We start from the raw sequence: 16,304 nt of genomic DNA on the forward strand, positions 1-16,304 counted from the left end.
TTGGAGAATAGTTATTAAGCAAGCTTTTGGGTTCAAAAACCCTTCGTCAGGCTAAGTCATATCCACTACATTTACTGACTGCTAAATCTGCTGTGCCATGGAACACACTTAGTTGTTACCATACAATACCTATACTATAACAATGCCCAAGGCCCCTGCTTGGAAACACGGCATTTAAAAGAATCATTTTCACCAACAAAATGAGTCTTAAGTCTATGCAAAACATGTGGGAGAACCCCCCCAACATATTCCATATAATTTTTCTGATGTATAAATGTGCTTTTTCACAACTCCAATGGGAAGTCACTAAAGCACTGCAGGCTTTCATAAATGGGGCCAAATCTCAACTGCTGAAGAAAACAAATTTGATACTGACATTCCTTATCAACAAGACTGCTAGCCAAGCTGCAATGCCAGATTTCAATTTTTTGTGTTGATGTGTAAAGCAGAATGTTAAATCATTTGCTGCTCAGCTCCTGTAAGGCAACATCTGTAAGATTCTAAATGCCTACCCAATGATGCTGACTTGATCTCCACCATAGGAACTGCAGACCTTTAGCTAAACATAGCCTTATTTTCAAGCCCATGAAAATGAACTGGAGCTGCAAGTGGAAGGTCTCAAGATGGAGGTCATAAATATTCTGCATGAACTTAAACACCGCGAATTAAATCCTGGCCCCGCTGAAGCCAGTGTCAAAACTCAGTGGGTGAAACAACAGAGATGGGATTTTGCCCCCTGAACATAGCATGTCAAGTGCTTGTGAGCCATGTTGTTTTTAAATATTTCTCCAGGTGTTTTATAAGCTAAATTTCCTGACACTGTTGATTTTAAGTTTAAGCAGTTCAAGAGGATATGCTACAGTTTAATGTTATGGCATTTGACTTTTTTTAAACAGGCATTATCAGTCTCTCACTAGCTGTATGGTATTCTAATAAGCTTAACAACTACTGTAATTAATGCTGAAGATAAATTGTTCCCCAAAGCCAGTGTCTTAGAGAAAAGAGAAATATTTCACAAAGAGGAGCTAACGTATTACCCAAATTTTCCTGTACATTAAAGCAACCTTTTAATTTACGTTTCAGTTTCACCACTCTCTAACAAAACACCAGATCACGTGTAAAAAAAACCAAATAACCTGAACAAGCTATTAAATACTAATTTCAAAAGACAAGTGTATTACACTTGTATTTATTTTACCAATTCTTAGATTTGCGTGTTGTTTCAATCACTGAGATTATAGACAAGTAAAATTATGCTGAGCCGACAGGAAAAGATTTAATATTTTCAAGCTGATTTGTTGCAGCTGTTTCAGGTGTTTATCCATTAAGTAGAAACTAAACCATGGCAAATTAGCAGCCATTTTGTTCCAGTTTAAGCTGTCCCAGTTTGCTCCACTTACTGTAGGACAGGAGCACACATGAAATACTTGATATATGAAACACAAAGGGCCAGATGATGTGCACTCAAGAGCAGTAATCTTTACCGAACTCCCATTTTATACGCCTGTAGCCCAGGGTTGGGCAAAATGCAGCCCGCTGGCCGGATGTAGCCCGCCAGGCCGTTCTATCCAGCCCACAGAGCCTCTAAAAAATTTAGAAAATTAATATTTATTTGCCCCTGGCTGCCTTTCACGCAGCCCTTGACAGCTTGCCAAAACTCAGTAAGCAGCCCTCCACCCAAAGTAATTGCCTGCCCCTGCTGTAGCCTGATACAAAATACACATTTCAAGGGTTCAACATGTCATTCTTCTGATTCCTAAATTTTTCTCCTTATTACATGAGATGAGGTTGAGCCATAAAATCTGGATCTGGATTTCAAATGTACAAAATTTATGTCCTGGCCCAGTTCTGCTTCTGCTGACACAGAAGTCTGCCACTCAGCCCAGAGGGACATCAACCTCACAGAACAGGCAAGGTTCCCACTTCTATTTTAGCAAGGGCAGCATTAAATTCTACCACCCATTTGCCAAGAGACCTGGCAGTAAAGCCCAACATGGAATTGTACTTAATCAACACATCCCCTTGGCTTTTCTAGCTGGGTCTTTCTGGCAAGCATTACTCACTCTTGTGGGCTCTGGCCACATTGCAGAGAGACTACAACAACTCTTTTTTATTATTTATTTAATTACAAACTTCTCTCCTGGCAGATTTGTTGTTACTTAGTCTCTGACAAGCTGGGAACAAACCTATCCTCAAGATTTTTGGTTTGACCCTTTACAGATCAGAGGCAGCTGCACAGTTCAAAACCAAGCACAGATTCCAAGCACCCACAGTTCTCTCTCCAGGGGCATTTGGAGTTGGAGGTTTATGTTGGAGTATTTGGTCATTACCCCTTGCAACATGAAACTTTAATCACAGCATACAAAACTTCTCTGTAGCACAGTTTAAGAGTCTTGAACTTCTTACTTTCTATTTCAATCCTGCACAAACATATTTTAATACCTGCCTGAGCCAGTTCCACATTAAAGGCTTTCAGTGCAAAAGCAGAAGTGCGAGATTCTGCAGGCAACAGTAGAGAACACAGAAACCCTTCATAGTCACGTTTCCTATAAATTACAAATGAAAAGAATTATACATTGAGTGTATAACTTTATGTAAATTGGGGATTCAACTGGCTAGCACTAAATTCTTTCTAAAATAACAAGCAGCTGTTTCTTTGACTAGGATTGGCCAAATTTGCTTTTATTTAAAAAACAAACCTTAAAAATACATCGTATTCACTCCCAAGGGTGAAGATGTATATCGTTTGAATATCCTCTGCACCAGGAGGAGGAGCTGCAGATCCTTCAGGATCAAATCTTAATGTATTTGTACAAAGTCAGAAAGCAATTGTGGCAGTGCTGGAAACAAAATCCAGACCTCCCAATTTCCAGTCTCATTTTCTAATCATGAAACCACACTCAGAGTTAATGCATCTCACAACGCTTTCTTTAGCAGCTGGCAGAAGAACACTTGCTTAACCAGCAGAATTCTCATTTGTTGGCAACACGACAGTATAAAGGTTCCCAGATGCAGAGTTCTCGCTGCTGATCTAGAGGCATCTACACTTCTTTGCCACTTGGGTGTGCCATTAAATTAGAAACAACTACAGTGTACAAACCTTTATCTGAAAATGCAGCCAACAGAGCAATTCTTACTAAAAGCAGTACTCAAAACAGCCTAGATAAGTAAGTTGCCATTTTTTAATACTTTGTCTATTTTCCAAGAGCTTAAAAATCAGTTACATCTGTATTAGAATGAAATCCGACATTCAAAAGCCCAGCCTCTAACAATGAGAGGTTATTAGGCACAACCTAAATTTACTCAGTCATACAAAGTGATGATTTTTTCCTCTGTTTTTAATTATATTTATATCTTTGTTTCATAGAAAGGCTTAACAAAAATAATTTGGCAGGCTACTGTCATTCAGATTATTTTAGTGTCCAGCAAAAAAGTAAATTATATTTTCAGAGTCAAATTGTTTGGATAAAAATAGCAGCAAGCAATTTTTGAGTGTTTTCAGAAGAGTGTTTCAAAAATTATTTGGACAGCTACTTTCTAAACCCATCTTAAAACCTTACTGAAAGCCCAATGAAGCTAAAGAAAGATTCCTCTCAACTTCAGAGGGCTTAAAAGTACACTTTCATAGCTAAAAACAAATCTTATTCATTTAAGACATTTTAAAGAAATACCAGTAGGGTATTAAGGGTTTGGAGACCTTGTTTCCCCTAGCGCCCCCCGGGATAACAAGGAATAACGGCCACAAATTGTTGGAGAGTAGGTTTAGACTAGACATCCGTAGGAACTACTTCACAGTCAGGGCGGCTAGGATCTGGAACCAACTTCCAAGGGAAGTGGTGCTGGCTCCTACCCTGGGGGTCTTTAAGAAGCAGCTCGATGCCTACCTGGCTGGGGTCAATTGAGCCCAGTTTTCCTCCTGCCCAGGCAGGGGGTCGGACTAGAAGATCTACAAGGTCCCTTCCGACCCTTCTTCTATGATTCAGTGACTTGAAAGCTCTTCTGTAATTTGTGTTTAAAAATGAAGTACGTGCTACTGCATCCACCCTTGTCAGTGGTTGCAGTTTTGTAGTCACATTTTCCTCTTTTAAATTATTCTCTCCTTTTGTTCCTATGTGAAAGTTCCACTAACCAACAGAGGAAACAAAGTGACAAAGGATAAACAACTACACAAAGTACCCAGTTGGAAAAACAGAGATTTTTTTCCTCCCTCCAATAACTTTCAGCCCTATTTAAGCTTTGGGTTGTGCTTGTAGCAAGAAGGAAGTTAAAAACTGTTTCAGCAGAAATGCCGTTTTTAAGCTGACAGCCCTCTTTCTGGATTTCACTACAGGGGAGAACAAAGTTTCAATAGTTTCAGTGATACCCACCATCTTAATTTTAAATGTTCTCACTGCTTTTAATCAAGTTCTGCCTTGGCTCTTAGCATCTGAAGAAAGTTGTCCTGCCTGAGGATAAAATAAGGGCCTTATCATATGTGTTACAGTATCCCACCACCCCTCAAACTGAGGACTGATTTTAAAGGTGAGCAGAAAAATAAAAATATGTTTTTAAACAATGGGATCCATTTATTCTTTTTTAAGTATTATAAAGAAGTTTGGAAAGATCTCTTAACTGTATGTTTTCACATTACAAATCCATCCAGGAAATGTCCTGAAAAACATGATAATGATTGGAGAGCCGTGAAGATGGCATCAACATAGAAGCAAGAGCCTGAAAATTGTTAGAGGGAAAGGTAATTTTAGTCAACCAACTCTTACTTTTCATTAACAGTGATTTAACATCAGGAAGTAATTAACATTTTGGAGAAAGGACATCTTAGTTTTGGCAACATGCCATGACAGGATGTATATTAGGAAGCTACTGATGTAGCTACAATGACCTGAGAAATTCACTAACAGGCTATTCTGGAGCAGATTATGGCTAATTAGAGTATGGTTCCTTTAATTTTACATTTAATTTAATTTAACAAAGAAAAAAGAACAGTTTTGCAAATCTTATACAATAAATCCTTTCACTATGGCTCAGAAGCCAGTAGCTCAAAATAAACAATGAAGATAGCATAAAAAGATATTTATATCTCATAGCCTTTGGCCTGCTAATCTGACTCCATTTGTCTGCAACCTTTGTCTAACCTTCATCTCCCCTTCTAGAAATGAAAAGGCTCCCTGAACAATTTGAATCCTTTTGCTTTCCTTGCTGTTCCCAGAAGCCCAACTGCCCTGTCAAGTGGCTTAACAGCAGCTGTTTAACTATTTTTTTTTTTATGAAAAGGTTCCTGTTCCTGGTAAGTTATACATCTGCCCCAAAGCCCTGGGTAGAAACTGGATCATGAAATGCAGACAGCTGACACTAGCTTTTTACACTAGTGCAAGTTTAAAGCATCTGAAGAGGCCTGCCACTCTTCAAGTGGCACTTTGGGCAATAGTTATAACTCTCATACACACCCTTTCTGAGCAACCCCTCCTCCAAGATCCTTCTCTCTTCCCCCTTATCAGCACTGCGCTCTTACCTTTACACATTTCAAGTGAGAGTCCGGAAAAGACTATTTTGTTCCATTAGCGCAAACAAATGCAACTTGTGGAAAATACTTTCTTTGGCTGCAACCTGAGACTTAACCTCCCCTCCATTTTTATTTTGGGCTCACCAAGCTGGGGAAGCAACTAATGGGCTGCTGAACGTTGTAACAAACAAGCCGAAATTCCCATCTCAAAAAACCGGCAAGAGAGAACTCAGACAACCCTGTTACTGAAAATGGGGGAGAGGTTGGGGGAGACTTTTTTAAATAAAGAAAAACCCGTTTCACTTCAGGTCCAGAGGCTTGCTTGAACTCTCTGCCCTAGTACTTTATTTCAAGGGGTTCTTCCTGCAAGTGAAGTGAGGTGAAGTGATATTAAAATCTGGTAACCAGTTTCTTTCTAACCAGTCTGTACAAAGACTGTGCAAAAACCCTTGCAGGTCATGGTTTCCAAAGGAAAGCAACTGTGGAGACAGCCAAGGAGGAGAAACTAGATGGACTACAGCAGGAGTGCCCAACCTGCAGCCTGCTGGCTAAACATGGCCCACAGAACCATCACTTCTGACTAGGGGCGCACCGATAGAGATTTTTTTGGCCAATACCAATGGCAGATTTTTAACAAGCCATATCGGCTGATACCGATCCAATTTCCAATATGCGGCTAGGCAGCTTGGAGAGCAGCATTCAGCTGGTAAATCTGTTGTGGAGGAAGGGGTGAAGGGGGAGAGAAAGCGAGGGCAGATTGAGGCCCCTGTGGTAAGGGAGGGAGTGGGGCTGGGGCAGGTGCTGCACAGCCAGGGCAGAGCGCAGGACAGAGCTGTGAGCGGCTCATCCACGGGGCACGGCTCCTGCCACTGCGCGCACCCCGGGAGTCCATGCAGGGGGTGTGCCCCCAGATGTGTGTGCTGGGCAAGAGTAGGCTGCCTCTGTAGGCTGGGACAGGGTGGCACCGGGCTTTTCCCAGCAGGGGGCTGGGCCGGGCTGCACTGGGGGTGGCAGCGCTGGGAGGAGGGGTTGGGAGGGTGCAGCCCCCTCCCCCCCGCAAATACCCCGCTCTCAGCACCATGGCCGCCCACCCCGAGTACAGCACCAGTCCAACCCCCCTGCTGGGAAGAGCTCAGCACCACCCCAGCCCCAACCTACAGCAGCAACCCACCCTCGCCCCGCGTGCAGATGTGCGGGCACACCCCCCCATGCCCTCCCAGGGTGTGCACAGCAGCGAGAGCCGCCCATCCTCCCCATGGACGAGCCAGTCACAGCTCCGTCCCATGCCCCACCCCAGCTGTGCAACTCCTGCTCCGGCCCCAGCCCCCTCCACTCACTGCTGGGGTCTTGATCTGCACCCCCCTTCCCTCGCAACAAACTTACCAGCCAGACCCAGCTGCTCTCCATGCTGCAGGCTGTGCTCCTGGCCACCTGTGTGCTATGCTGTGGCTGTGCACGTGCACAAGGAATTTATTAGTCACATTATCAGCCACATCAGCCAAAAAAAGGCAGATTGCCAATACTGTCAATTTTCTTTATATTGGTGCCGATCTGATGGGACCAAGGTATCGGTGCACCTCAACCTCTGACCTGCAGGGCTCCCCTGGGATCAGGAAAAGGGGCAGTGGGGGAGCAGCAGCCATTATAGCCACCCTCTCCCTCGCCAAAACCCCAAAACCCAGCTCCACGTGCCTAGCCAGGGCCAGGTCATGCCCCCTCGACTCCTCTGGGGCCAAGTTGGGGGCTAGGCTCGTCCTGGGTTCCCGCCCTGCACACGGGCAGATGGTGCTGCTGCGCTGGGCCCAGGCGCTCTATACGAACTGCCGTCCAGCCCATGGTCGGACCAGGTGCTGCCCATCCACCTGCTGGGGGGAAAGGGGGCTACAGCATTTGAAGACCTCTTCCATAGATTTCACAGACATTCAGGCTGGAAGGGACTTTGGAAGATCACTGAGTCCAGCCCCCCGGCCCCAGGGGCAGGAAGTCAGCTGGGGTCACAGGATCCCAGCAAATAAACATCCAAATGTCTCTTGAAGGTGTTCAATGTAGGCGCTTGAACCACCTCCGGTGGCAGGCTGTTCCAGACCTTGGGGGCTCGGACAGGAAAGAAGTTCTTCCTTATGTCCAGCCTGAAATGGTCTTGGAGGAGTTGTGCCGGTTTGACCGTGTCATCCCTCAGGGCGCTCTGGGGAACAGATCCTGGTGAGCACTCCCGTGAACTAATAAGTGGCCCCAGATCACCCACTTCCTTCCTGGCCTCTGGGGGCGACAGCGCAACAACCTCCCCGAGCCCAGCTCAGCGCAACAATCAGTGCCCCGGGCGGGGCGGATCCAGCCACCGGCCCACGGCGGAGGCGCTCGCCCCGCGCTGGGCCCTCGTGCTCGCCGCCACCGCTGTCCCCCAGGCCCTGGCTTGCCCACACCAGCCACGGGGCGCTCGCCAGGCCTCCCCGCCCCGGCAGCCGCCCCAGCCCCGCGCGAGCTGGAAGTGAAGCCCCGCCAGCCCCGCGCGCCGGAGCCCCGGGCCCCGGGCCCGGCTCGCACTCACCGCAGCAGCTCGGCGCAGTAGGGCAGCGCCGCCGCCGCCGCCGCCGCGCCCCCGCCCCCGCCCCCGCGCCGCGCCGCCCACAGCAGCTGGAGGCGGGCGTGGGGCGCGGGGCCGGCGCGGAGCCCGCGGGACAGGCCCAAGGCAGCGGCCGCCATGCTGCGGGGACAGCGCCGCCCGCCCCGCCCCGCCGGCCGGGAGGAGGAGCCGCAGCCGGGCACGTGCGCCGCCACCGCCCGGCTGACGGGACCGGGCGGCCTGCGCGGCTCGGGGCGGAGCCGGGGCAGGAGGCGGGAGTTGTTGCGGACTCCGGGACGCGGGGCTCACGGGTGAAGCGGGCTGCTGGCGCAGAGGACGAGGCGCTGGCGCGGCCGGCACTCGTGTGCAAGCTCGGTTTAAAAAAAGAGGCCGGGGACATTTCTGGTGGGAAAGGGGCCTGGGGAGTGAGGGGCTCAGCCTCTGAATCGAAACCTCCTAGAGCTGAACTGCTGGAGGCTGCACGTGGGAGAGGAACAAGCGGGGGAAGCCCTGGCCGTGCCCTGCTCGCTGGCCCTCTCAGCAGCCGCTCTGTGCCCCAGGCCTTTTGGGGACGTTGGCTGAAGCCCAACAAGTAGAGCTATGAGCCCCAAGGGCACATCCCCGACCACTTGGGACAACTGAAAGACAAAACGGACAGGAGTGAGGGTCACCGGTGTGAAATAGGGGCACCCAAGGGGGACCTGAGCAGCCCACACTGGACAGTGCCCAGAGGCCCTTGAATGAGTCCAAGGAGCCAGTGGACACTGCGCAGTGAAACTACCTGGAGACGTGACGGGACAAGGGACAGGAAAACAGTCCCGCAGTCCTTGGGGGTCCCCCTGGCCTGAGCCTCCTTCCTGGCCAGGTAGAGCACGCTCAGCTGGGGCCAGGACGAGGTTGCCCAGGTCCCAGGACTCGCTGCGGCTGCAGATGGGGAGTGCAGGAGAGGCGATAGGACCATGGACCAGCCCAGATGACTTGTCCATTAGGGATGGGAGACAGATCTGCCTGAATGTTATGATCTGCCAACCTTTGACAACAGACTGAGTGGAGTGCAGTGAAGGAGAAAAACCGTTTCTCCTAAAACTGCTTCTACAAAATTCTCTTTTTAGAATTTATCCCCTTATTGGCCCAACTCAACCCTGAGAGGAAGACATTGTCAGGACATTGTGGGAGATTGCTGTGGTCTCACCTAAAAGATACTGGTTTTTTATTAATTACTGGCTTACTTAAGTATATTCCTTTTCCCCCTCTCTCCTCATAACATTCTCTTTGTTTTAAACTGATGGTACTCAACCCCCCAGCCCACAGATCACACCTAACCTGGAAGGCTATGTCATCCAGCCCATGGGTCTCTCCTGGGGAGCGGTAGCGATGTTAAGTGCTGCTCCCTTGCTGCCAAATCTCCAGATCCATGAGGAACCTCACAGGCTGGATGGTATGATCCTATGTGCTACACTGAGCCACTGTAGGGTCACTCCACAGCTGGATCTGGTTCACAGAGTCCATGCGGCAGTGCACATTGCACTCATACCAACCCTACATACCAATCTTTGGCACAGTCAGGCCCACAGACAGACCTGGCACCACAATATTTTAAACCCTTGTATTCAAGGTTTGTGAGTCAAGAAGTATTGCCTTTTAAAAGGGCACCCAGGGGAAGTGAATTTAGTTTTCCTATGTTTTTGGGTGGCAGCTGAAGTTGGTGATAATTACACTGTCAGAAGGAACCCCTAGATAACTTAATCCAGCCCTTCTGCGGCTGAGTGTGCTTGGGAGAAGAATTACATCAGTATACTACAAATCTCAAGAGTATTATTCTGAAAGCAATGTTATATAAGATGAATTGTTGTTACTCTCAAGATGTATCAACAGCAATAAACCAATTAAAGTTACTGATAAAAAAAGTGTATGGAATTTTGGGTCTTAGTTTTTCTTACAGTATTTTCTGTTAGACTGCAGATCACATACTACTGCTGAAAAAGCTTTTTCAAGTCTATGTCAATACTAACAAGTTAGCCCTTTTCTTTGTCAGTAGAACACAAATAATGATTTGATTTATTGTCTCAGCAGGTTATATTTATTCCAAATAGGTGGTGCTTAGCCTTTCAGTCCCATGGGCTAGATGAGTAGCCCTGGGGCTGGTTCAGGGGCTGGATCCCACACTCCTGAATCCAGCCTCCACCACCCAGATTGGGCCCTATATACCTGGATCACACCTCATGCCACAGAGCTCAGGTCCTGTGTGCCTGGATTCTGCCTTGAGCTGCCTGGATTGGGTCCCATGCCACCCAGATCAGGTCCTATGCACCCAGATATGGTCTTGTATTGTCCAGATTGGGCACTGCATGCCCAGATCAAGTCCTGTGCCACCCCATGCCCCAGGCACCCGGGCCAGGCCCATTGCCAGCCCACATTAGCCATCCATAGGGTCCCCACAGGTCTGGAAATTTAGCAGCAGGAAAACAGCAATTAGTGCTGCTACTGCTCCCACATTGCCAAATTTTCAGACCTGTGGGGAGCCCTGCAGGCTAGATGGCATGGCTTCATGGGCTGAATCTGTCTCTCAGGCCAGGGGTTGAGAACCCCTGTTCTGAATAGTTCAAAGCATAATTAGGAAGGAGGGACTTCTAAAGAAACACAGTAAGTTCCTATGATAGCCTATTGCCAAAGAGCTCCTTCTTTGTTTAATACCTCTGACAAAGTTGAGTTGGACTTACAAATTTTTCCTTACTAAAAATATTTTATCAGATTTTGGGTATGTCTAGAAAGCACAGAAAGGATAAGCCTCATTCAGTCACTCCCACTTAAGGTGACCACCCTAATTGGGCGGGACAGTCCTGAAATGTAAATATCAAGTCCCAGTCCCAGGTTGAATGACTCCAGGACAGCATTTGTCCCTGATTCCACTGTTCAGTGGGAAGATGGTGATAGGAGCGAGCACCACCTGGCGGTGGCCAGCAAGACACAAAGGCAGCAGTAACGGGACGGAGCCACCCAGGCATGGAGAGCACCCCCTGGGGCAGGGCCTGTGGCATGACCTATCCCCTGTGGGCCAGCCACCTGCCCCTGCCCCTACCCCTATCCCTGTGATGCCAGGGGGGCTCCTACCACCCACCCACCCCTATTGTTCTGCGCATGCTCAGGTGGGTGGTGCAGGGGCTGCAGGCAACCCATTCCCCAAGCCTGGCAGCAGCAGCAGCAGTGACAGTGGAGGGGATGCGCTCCCCGCAACGGGCTTGGGGTAGTCAGCAGGGCTGCACTACATGACTCCCCAACCTGGCTGCTGACTTCATGTGTCCAGCTTTTGCATTTTGAAAAGGTGGTGATGCTACTCCCACTCCATGGATGGTCAGCCCCAGAAATGGGCCAGGGTGGGTGCTCTAAGCTGACCCTCTTCAGCCTGGCAGCAACACAGGTCTTGAGCCCCATGCTGGGGTCATGCCTTAGGACATCCTCATCACCTTGTTTCTTGGTTAATGTACTCAGAACAGGAGCAGGTGGGTGAGGTTTCAATGAGACCATAGTGTAAATAACCCCACAGAATCCTCTAATGCAGTGGTTCTCAACCTTTTTTGTACCAGGACCTATTTCTAAACATCAATGGCCAGTCCCAACCCAGCGCCCCTCACTCCTGACCCACTGCACCCCCCCCGGCCCCAGCTCCCCCAAGCAGAGGATGGGTGTGTGGGGTAGGGGAGCATGTGTAGGGCATGGGCAGCCCCCAAGCAGCTCCTCGCAGGCTGGATCTCTGCCAGCCTGCAAGGGAAAACCACAGTTTCCCACGTCTTTCTCCTTTAAAGGAGAATCTGTTTTTAAAGTTTGCTTGCAACTCTTTCTTATATTCTTGTGACCCATTTTTGGGTTGTGACCCACAGGTTGAGAAACACTGCTTTAATGCAGGCATGTTAGACATTGGCTAAGTCTGGCCTGCATGGCCTGGCATCAAAATCCAGGAGACAGAGCTTCACTGGGGATGCATTTCAACAGTGGGGAGTGTGTGATAACTGTGTTAATTCCTATGGCCAGGGCCATCCCTGGGGGCGGGGAGGGGAGGGGAGGATGAATTGAGGCGGAGGGTGAATCAGGGTGACTGCCCTGGGCCCGTGTTTTGGGAGGCCCTGTGGACAGTGCCGTACAGGCCCCGCTGCTGGCTTCTGCAGGCGGTCCCCCCCCCCACCCCCAGCCACCACCGGTGGCTTCTGCAGGCAAACATTCTGAAACTGCAATGTCTTTATGGGATGAGAAAACTATACTCTGCCCAGCTTCATTCTAAAGTGTGCAGCTATGTTGTTAGTAACCTGATTTTCTTAATGAAAATATTCAAACAAAAATCTTCATTGAAGCTTGACTTCTGGGAGTGTGCTGACAAAAATGATTAACTACATTAATTTCACGCATGTTGTACAATAACATATGAATACATATGATTAAAAATTATTGAATACATTAATACTCAGTTTATTTCATATAACTTAAATATTTCATTCTTTAATTGCAAAGTAGAAATCTTAAATTCTCAAATGTACTAATAGAAATTTACAAAAGATGGAGGAATAAATGAATGTCACTTTGTTCCTGCTGTATCTAATTAGTCTTGTCATTTTGCCAGTACAGCTATGAGTTCATGTTGTTTCATAGATTTTTTCCTATCATTATTTTTTTCACTTCACAACTTAAAGCAAAATTAGCACCATTCTCTGTGTCCATTCTCAAGGTTGATTCTGCCAAATACCATAAACTGGTTAATTTACTTACGGGATCATTTGCCACTATTGTTTAGTCTATTATTATCCTGATTCCCTGCTGGTGCCCTCCCCACCAATTTGTTACTACTGGATAATTTGCCACTATTTGCATTCCCCTTGGAGTGGTGAATTAAGTAGATTTTACTGTATGGGCACGATCCATTGCAGTCAGTAGGAGTTGTTAAAAGTTCAGATACTCCCAGAAGCTGGCTGTCTGACAGTTTTTGTACTGTAGATACTTGTCCACAAAGAAGTGGAGCATGACTATCAATTCATGGTATGTAGGCCATCAAACAGTTATCAGATACTACTAACTTTCAGTTGCTTCTGATTTGGTTTGATTTGAAATGGAAACCTGTTGAGTCACCTGCTGTACATTACCATTGCCTGTCTACACCCTCTTATCAGTTTGGTGCAATGACTTTACAGATCCCCGTAATCTTACATAATAAAAATAATTAATGATTTCCAAAATATTATTCAGCTAGACAAAATGACAGCAATATCTGATGTGACCCAAGCTCTACTTGACACAGTCTAAGAATTACCCAAATTTTGTTTCTGGCTGCCTGTGGCTATAGAAAGTTTTCTAAGAGCCCAGACTAAGTACAGACGGTCAAAAAGCCCGAGGCTGAATTGATTCAATCTTTGCAAGTTATTCTAAGCTGCATAAATTGAACTAATAAGTAAGTGAACAGACATTCATGTTTGATTCCAGAAATACAGCCACATGCTTGCAGTGGCCTAGGCCAGATGCCAGGGGGTGCTAGAGCACACCTCCCTGCTCAGCTGGAGCAGACAGCTTGGGCCAAGGATAGCCCACTGACCCTGTAAAAGGTGTGGGGGGGGGAGTTGTGGGAGAGGTGCAATGCATCCTGGGATGTTGGGGGAATGTGAGTTAACTTGAATCTGGAAGGGAGCTGGCACAGAAGTTCAATAAACTGATTTAACCTAAATCAGTTAGGTCTGATACTACGTCTAAAATCCATTCCCTTACATAGAAAAAGTAGAATAAGGGTCAAAAAACCCTCTTGGCTAAGCAGGGAAATTGCAGCCCTCCTACAGAAACAGAAAGAGGCTTACAAACAATGGAAGCTTAGGACAGCCTCTAAGGAAAACTACTTGACCATGACCCACACTTGTAGGAACCAGATCAGGCAAGCTAAGGCAGAAACCAAACTAAAAATAGCTACAAGGATCTAGGACAGCAAGAAGTCCTTCTTTAGCTACATAGGGAATAAAAGGAAAACTAATGGGAGTGTGGGGCCGCTGCTCAATGCCTCAGGATACCTGGTCACTACCACTCAGGAAAAAAAGGAACTCCTAAATGACTACCGTGCCACAGTCTTTCACAAGACCAAGGGGAACAACATGCCAGGTAGGGCACAGAACGAGCAGAGCGGGATTGACACCATTCCCACTATTGCCATAGAACTGGTGTAGGATCATTTAAAGAAATTAGACGTATATAAATCAGCAGGACCGAATGAACTCCACCCAAGAATGCTGCAAGAGTTGGCCGAAGTAATCGCAGAGCCCCTGGCAAAGTTCTTTCAAAAAATCATGGGCCTCTGGAGAAATCCCAGAGGACTGGAAGAGGGCCAATGTTGTGCCCATCTTCAAGAAGGGGAAGAGTGAAGACCTGGGAAACTACAGGTCAATTAGCTTAACTTCTATTCCAGGGAAAATCCTAGAAACATTCATCAAAGAGGCTATATATGTGACAAACTTGCAGAAGGCATGATACTGAATGACAGCCAGCATGGCTTTGTCGCAGGCAGGTCTTGTCTGACCAACCTCATTTCTTTCTATGATCAGGTGATTCATCACCTGGATAAGAGAAAAGTGGTTGACATCATATACTGTTGGCTACAAATGTCCAACTCGGGATCCTTAAAATTCTAGTTTATTAGGCAGATTGAAACACTGTAATCATAAACCTTGGGGCTGGTCCCCCCCCACACACACACATGCATCCACACACACACACACACACACACACACACACACACACTGTAGCAGGCTACAGAGTCAGGTATACCTATCCTACAAGCGCTGGAGTCTGTCATTGAGGCTTCTTTCAGCGTGGTGTTAACTTCCAGAAGGGGGTCGCTGGCTGGTCCTTCTGGCTGGACAGGTCTGGTTGAGTTGGAGATCAAGAGGGCGCCACTGAGGGTCACTTTTCACTGCCTTTTATCTGTCCTTGGCAGACTTTGGTGACTCCCCAGTTTTCAGGTTTGCCCAATCCAGGGGTCATTGACCTTCGTGGGACTTCCCCCCCTCGGTGGCTACTGGACGGCATCTGTCAGCCCCAGGGGTCGTCCGCATGTACGTGCTGGTTTGGGAGTCCGTTGATGAATTTTGAATAGGGCTCTGGGAGCGGTTGATCTGGAGATATTCAGCCCAAAAGTTGGTCCCTGGCATTGATTAACTCAGACCAGGGCTTCTAGCCCTTGATCAGTGACATTTAGAGATTTCCCGGTTGTTACATTGTCTTCTATTGAGTTCTTCCGTTGGCATATCTGCAGCTTCCCAGGTGTTAATTGCTGCCTGCTGCTACAGTGTGTTACACATTCAATCACTGATTCACTCGCTCTTTCAGGGGCCAGTCTGATACAGGGAAGGGCAGTTTGATTCCTGCCCTTGTTAACATTGTTACAATGTATAACTTACTTATGAAACTAAATACATTCAGTTGAAAGGTAAGGACTATAAACTATAAGCTACAAATGCCATGGCACACAAATAGATAAAAATACCAAAATACAAGGGGAGATACGAAATGCGCACACACAAATTTTTAAAACACAATTCCTTATCTTAAAGTGAAAGAAAGAGGAAGGAAGAAAAGGTAGAAAAAGAGAAACATATCCAAAGAAGGGAGAGAAAATGCAGGCAAGAAGAAAAGGGGGCTTTCTGGTACATTACCTCGACTTCCAGAAAGCCTTTGACCTGATATCCCACAAGGTACTGATCAGAAAATTGGAAGATATCGGGCTCAACTGCGGGACTGTCAAATGGGTGCAAAACTAGTTGTAGGGTAGGACACAGAGAATCTAAATGAATGGATTGGTGTCATCCTGGTGAAATGTGGGCAGCGGCATACCCCAGGGGTCGGTACTTGGCCCAGTGCTGTTCAATATCTTCATCAACAACCTGGATGAGGGGATGAAAAGCCCATTGGCCAAGTTCGTGAATGACACCAAGATATGGGGCTGTACAGACATGCCCACAGATAGGTCTGCTTGTATCTGCAGCCTAGACAGGCTGGCATGCTGGGCAGAATGGAAACAGATGAGGTTCAACAGAGAGAAATGAAAAGTGCTGCATCTGGGAAAGAAGAACCCCCAGTACACCTACAGGCTGGGCATCACTAACCTGACCAACACTACATATGAAAGGGATCTGGGGGTAACAATAGACCCCGGCATGAATATGAGCTGGCAATGCAACACAGTAGCTGCTAGGGCCAATAAAACTCTGGCATACATCA

The 16,304-nt window shown here is 47.3% G+C and overlaps 1 protein-coding gene across 7 annotated transcripts in view; it reads right to left on the reverse strand.

Moving 5' to 3' along the window:
• NDUFAF6 (NADH:ubiquinone oxidoreductase complex assembly factor 6) overlaps nucleotides 1–8,195 on the reverse strand; it is a 29,516-nt gene extending 21,321 nt beyond the window's left edge. For 2 of the 7 annotated variants that reach the window (XM_019495776.2, XM_019495774.2), the window contains exons 1-2: nucleotides 4,368–4,445; nucleotides 2,443–2,546 (exon numbers count right to left, since the gene is read on the reverse strand). In XM_019495776.2, coding sequence (XP_019351321.1) covers nucleotides 2,443–2,463 — 21 coding nt within the window. In that variant the 5' untranslated portion in view covers nucleotides 2,464–2,546; nucleotides 4,368–4,445. Of the gene's footprint in view, nucleotides 1–2,442; nucleotides 2,547–3,884; nucleotides 4,343–4,367; nucleotides 4,446–4,612; nucleotides 4,711–8,048 lie in introns of those variants that run through there. The other 5 variants (XM_059723869.1, XM_059723870.1, XM_019495775.2 and 2 more) reach the window with 5 other exon arrangements.
• Nucleotides 8,196–16,304: the final 8,109 nt, after the last annotated feature.

The sequence above is a fragment of the Alligator mississippiensis genome, chromosome 3 (genome assembly GCF_030867095.1).
Source record: "Alligator mississippiensis isolate rAllMis1 chromosome 3, rAllMis1, whole genome shotgun sequence".
Taxonomy (NCBI): domain Eukaryota; kingdom Metazoa; phylum Chordata; order Crocodylia; family Alligatoridae; genus Alligator; species Alligator mississippiensis.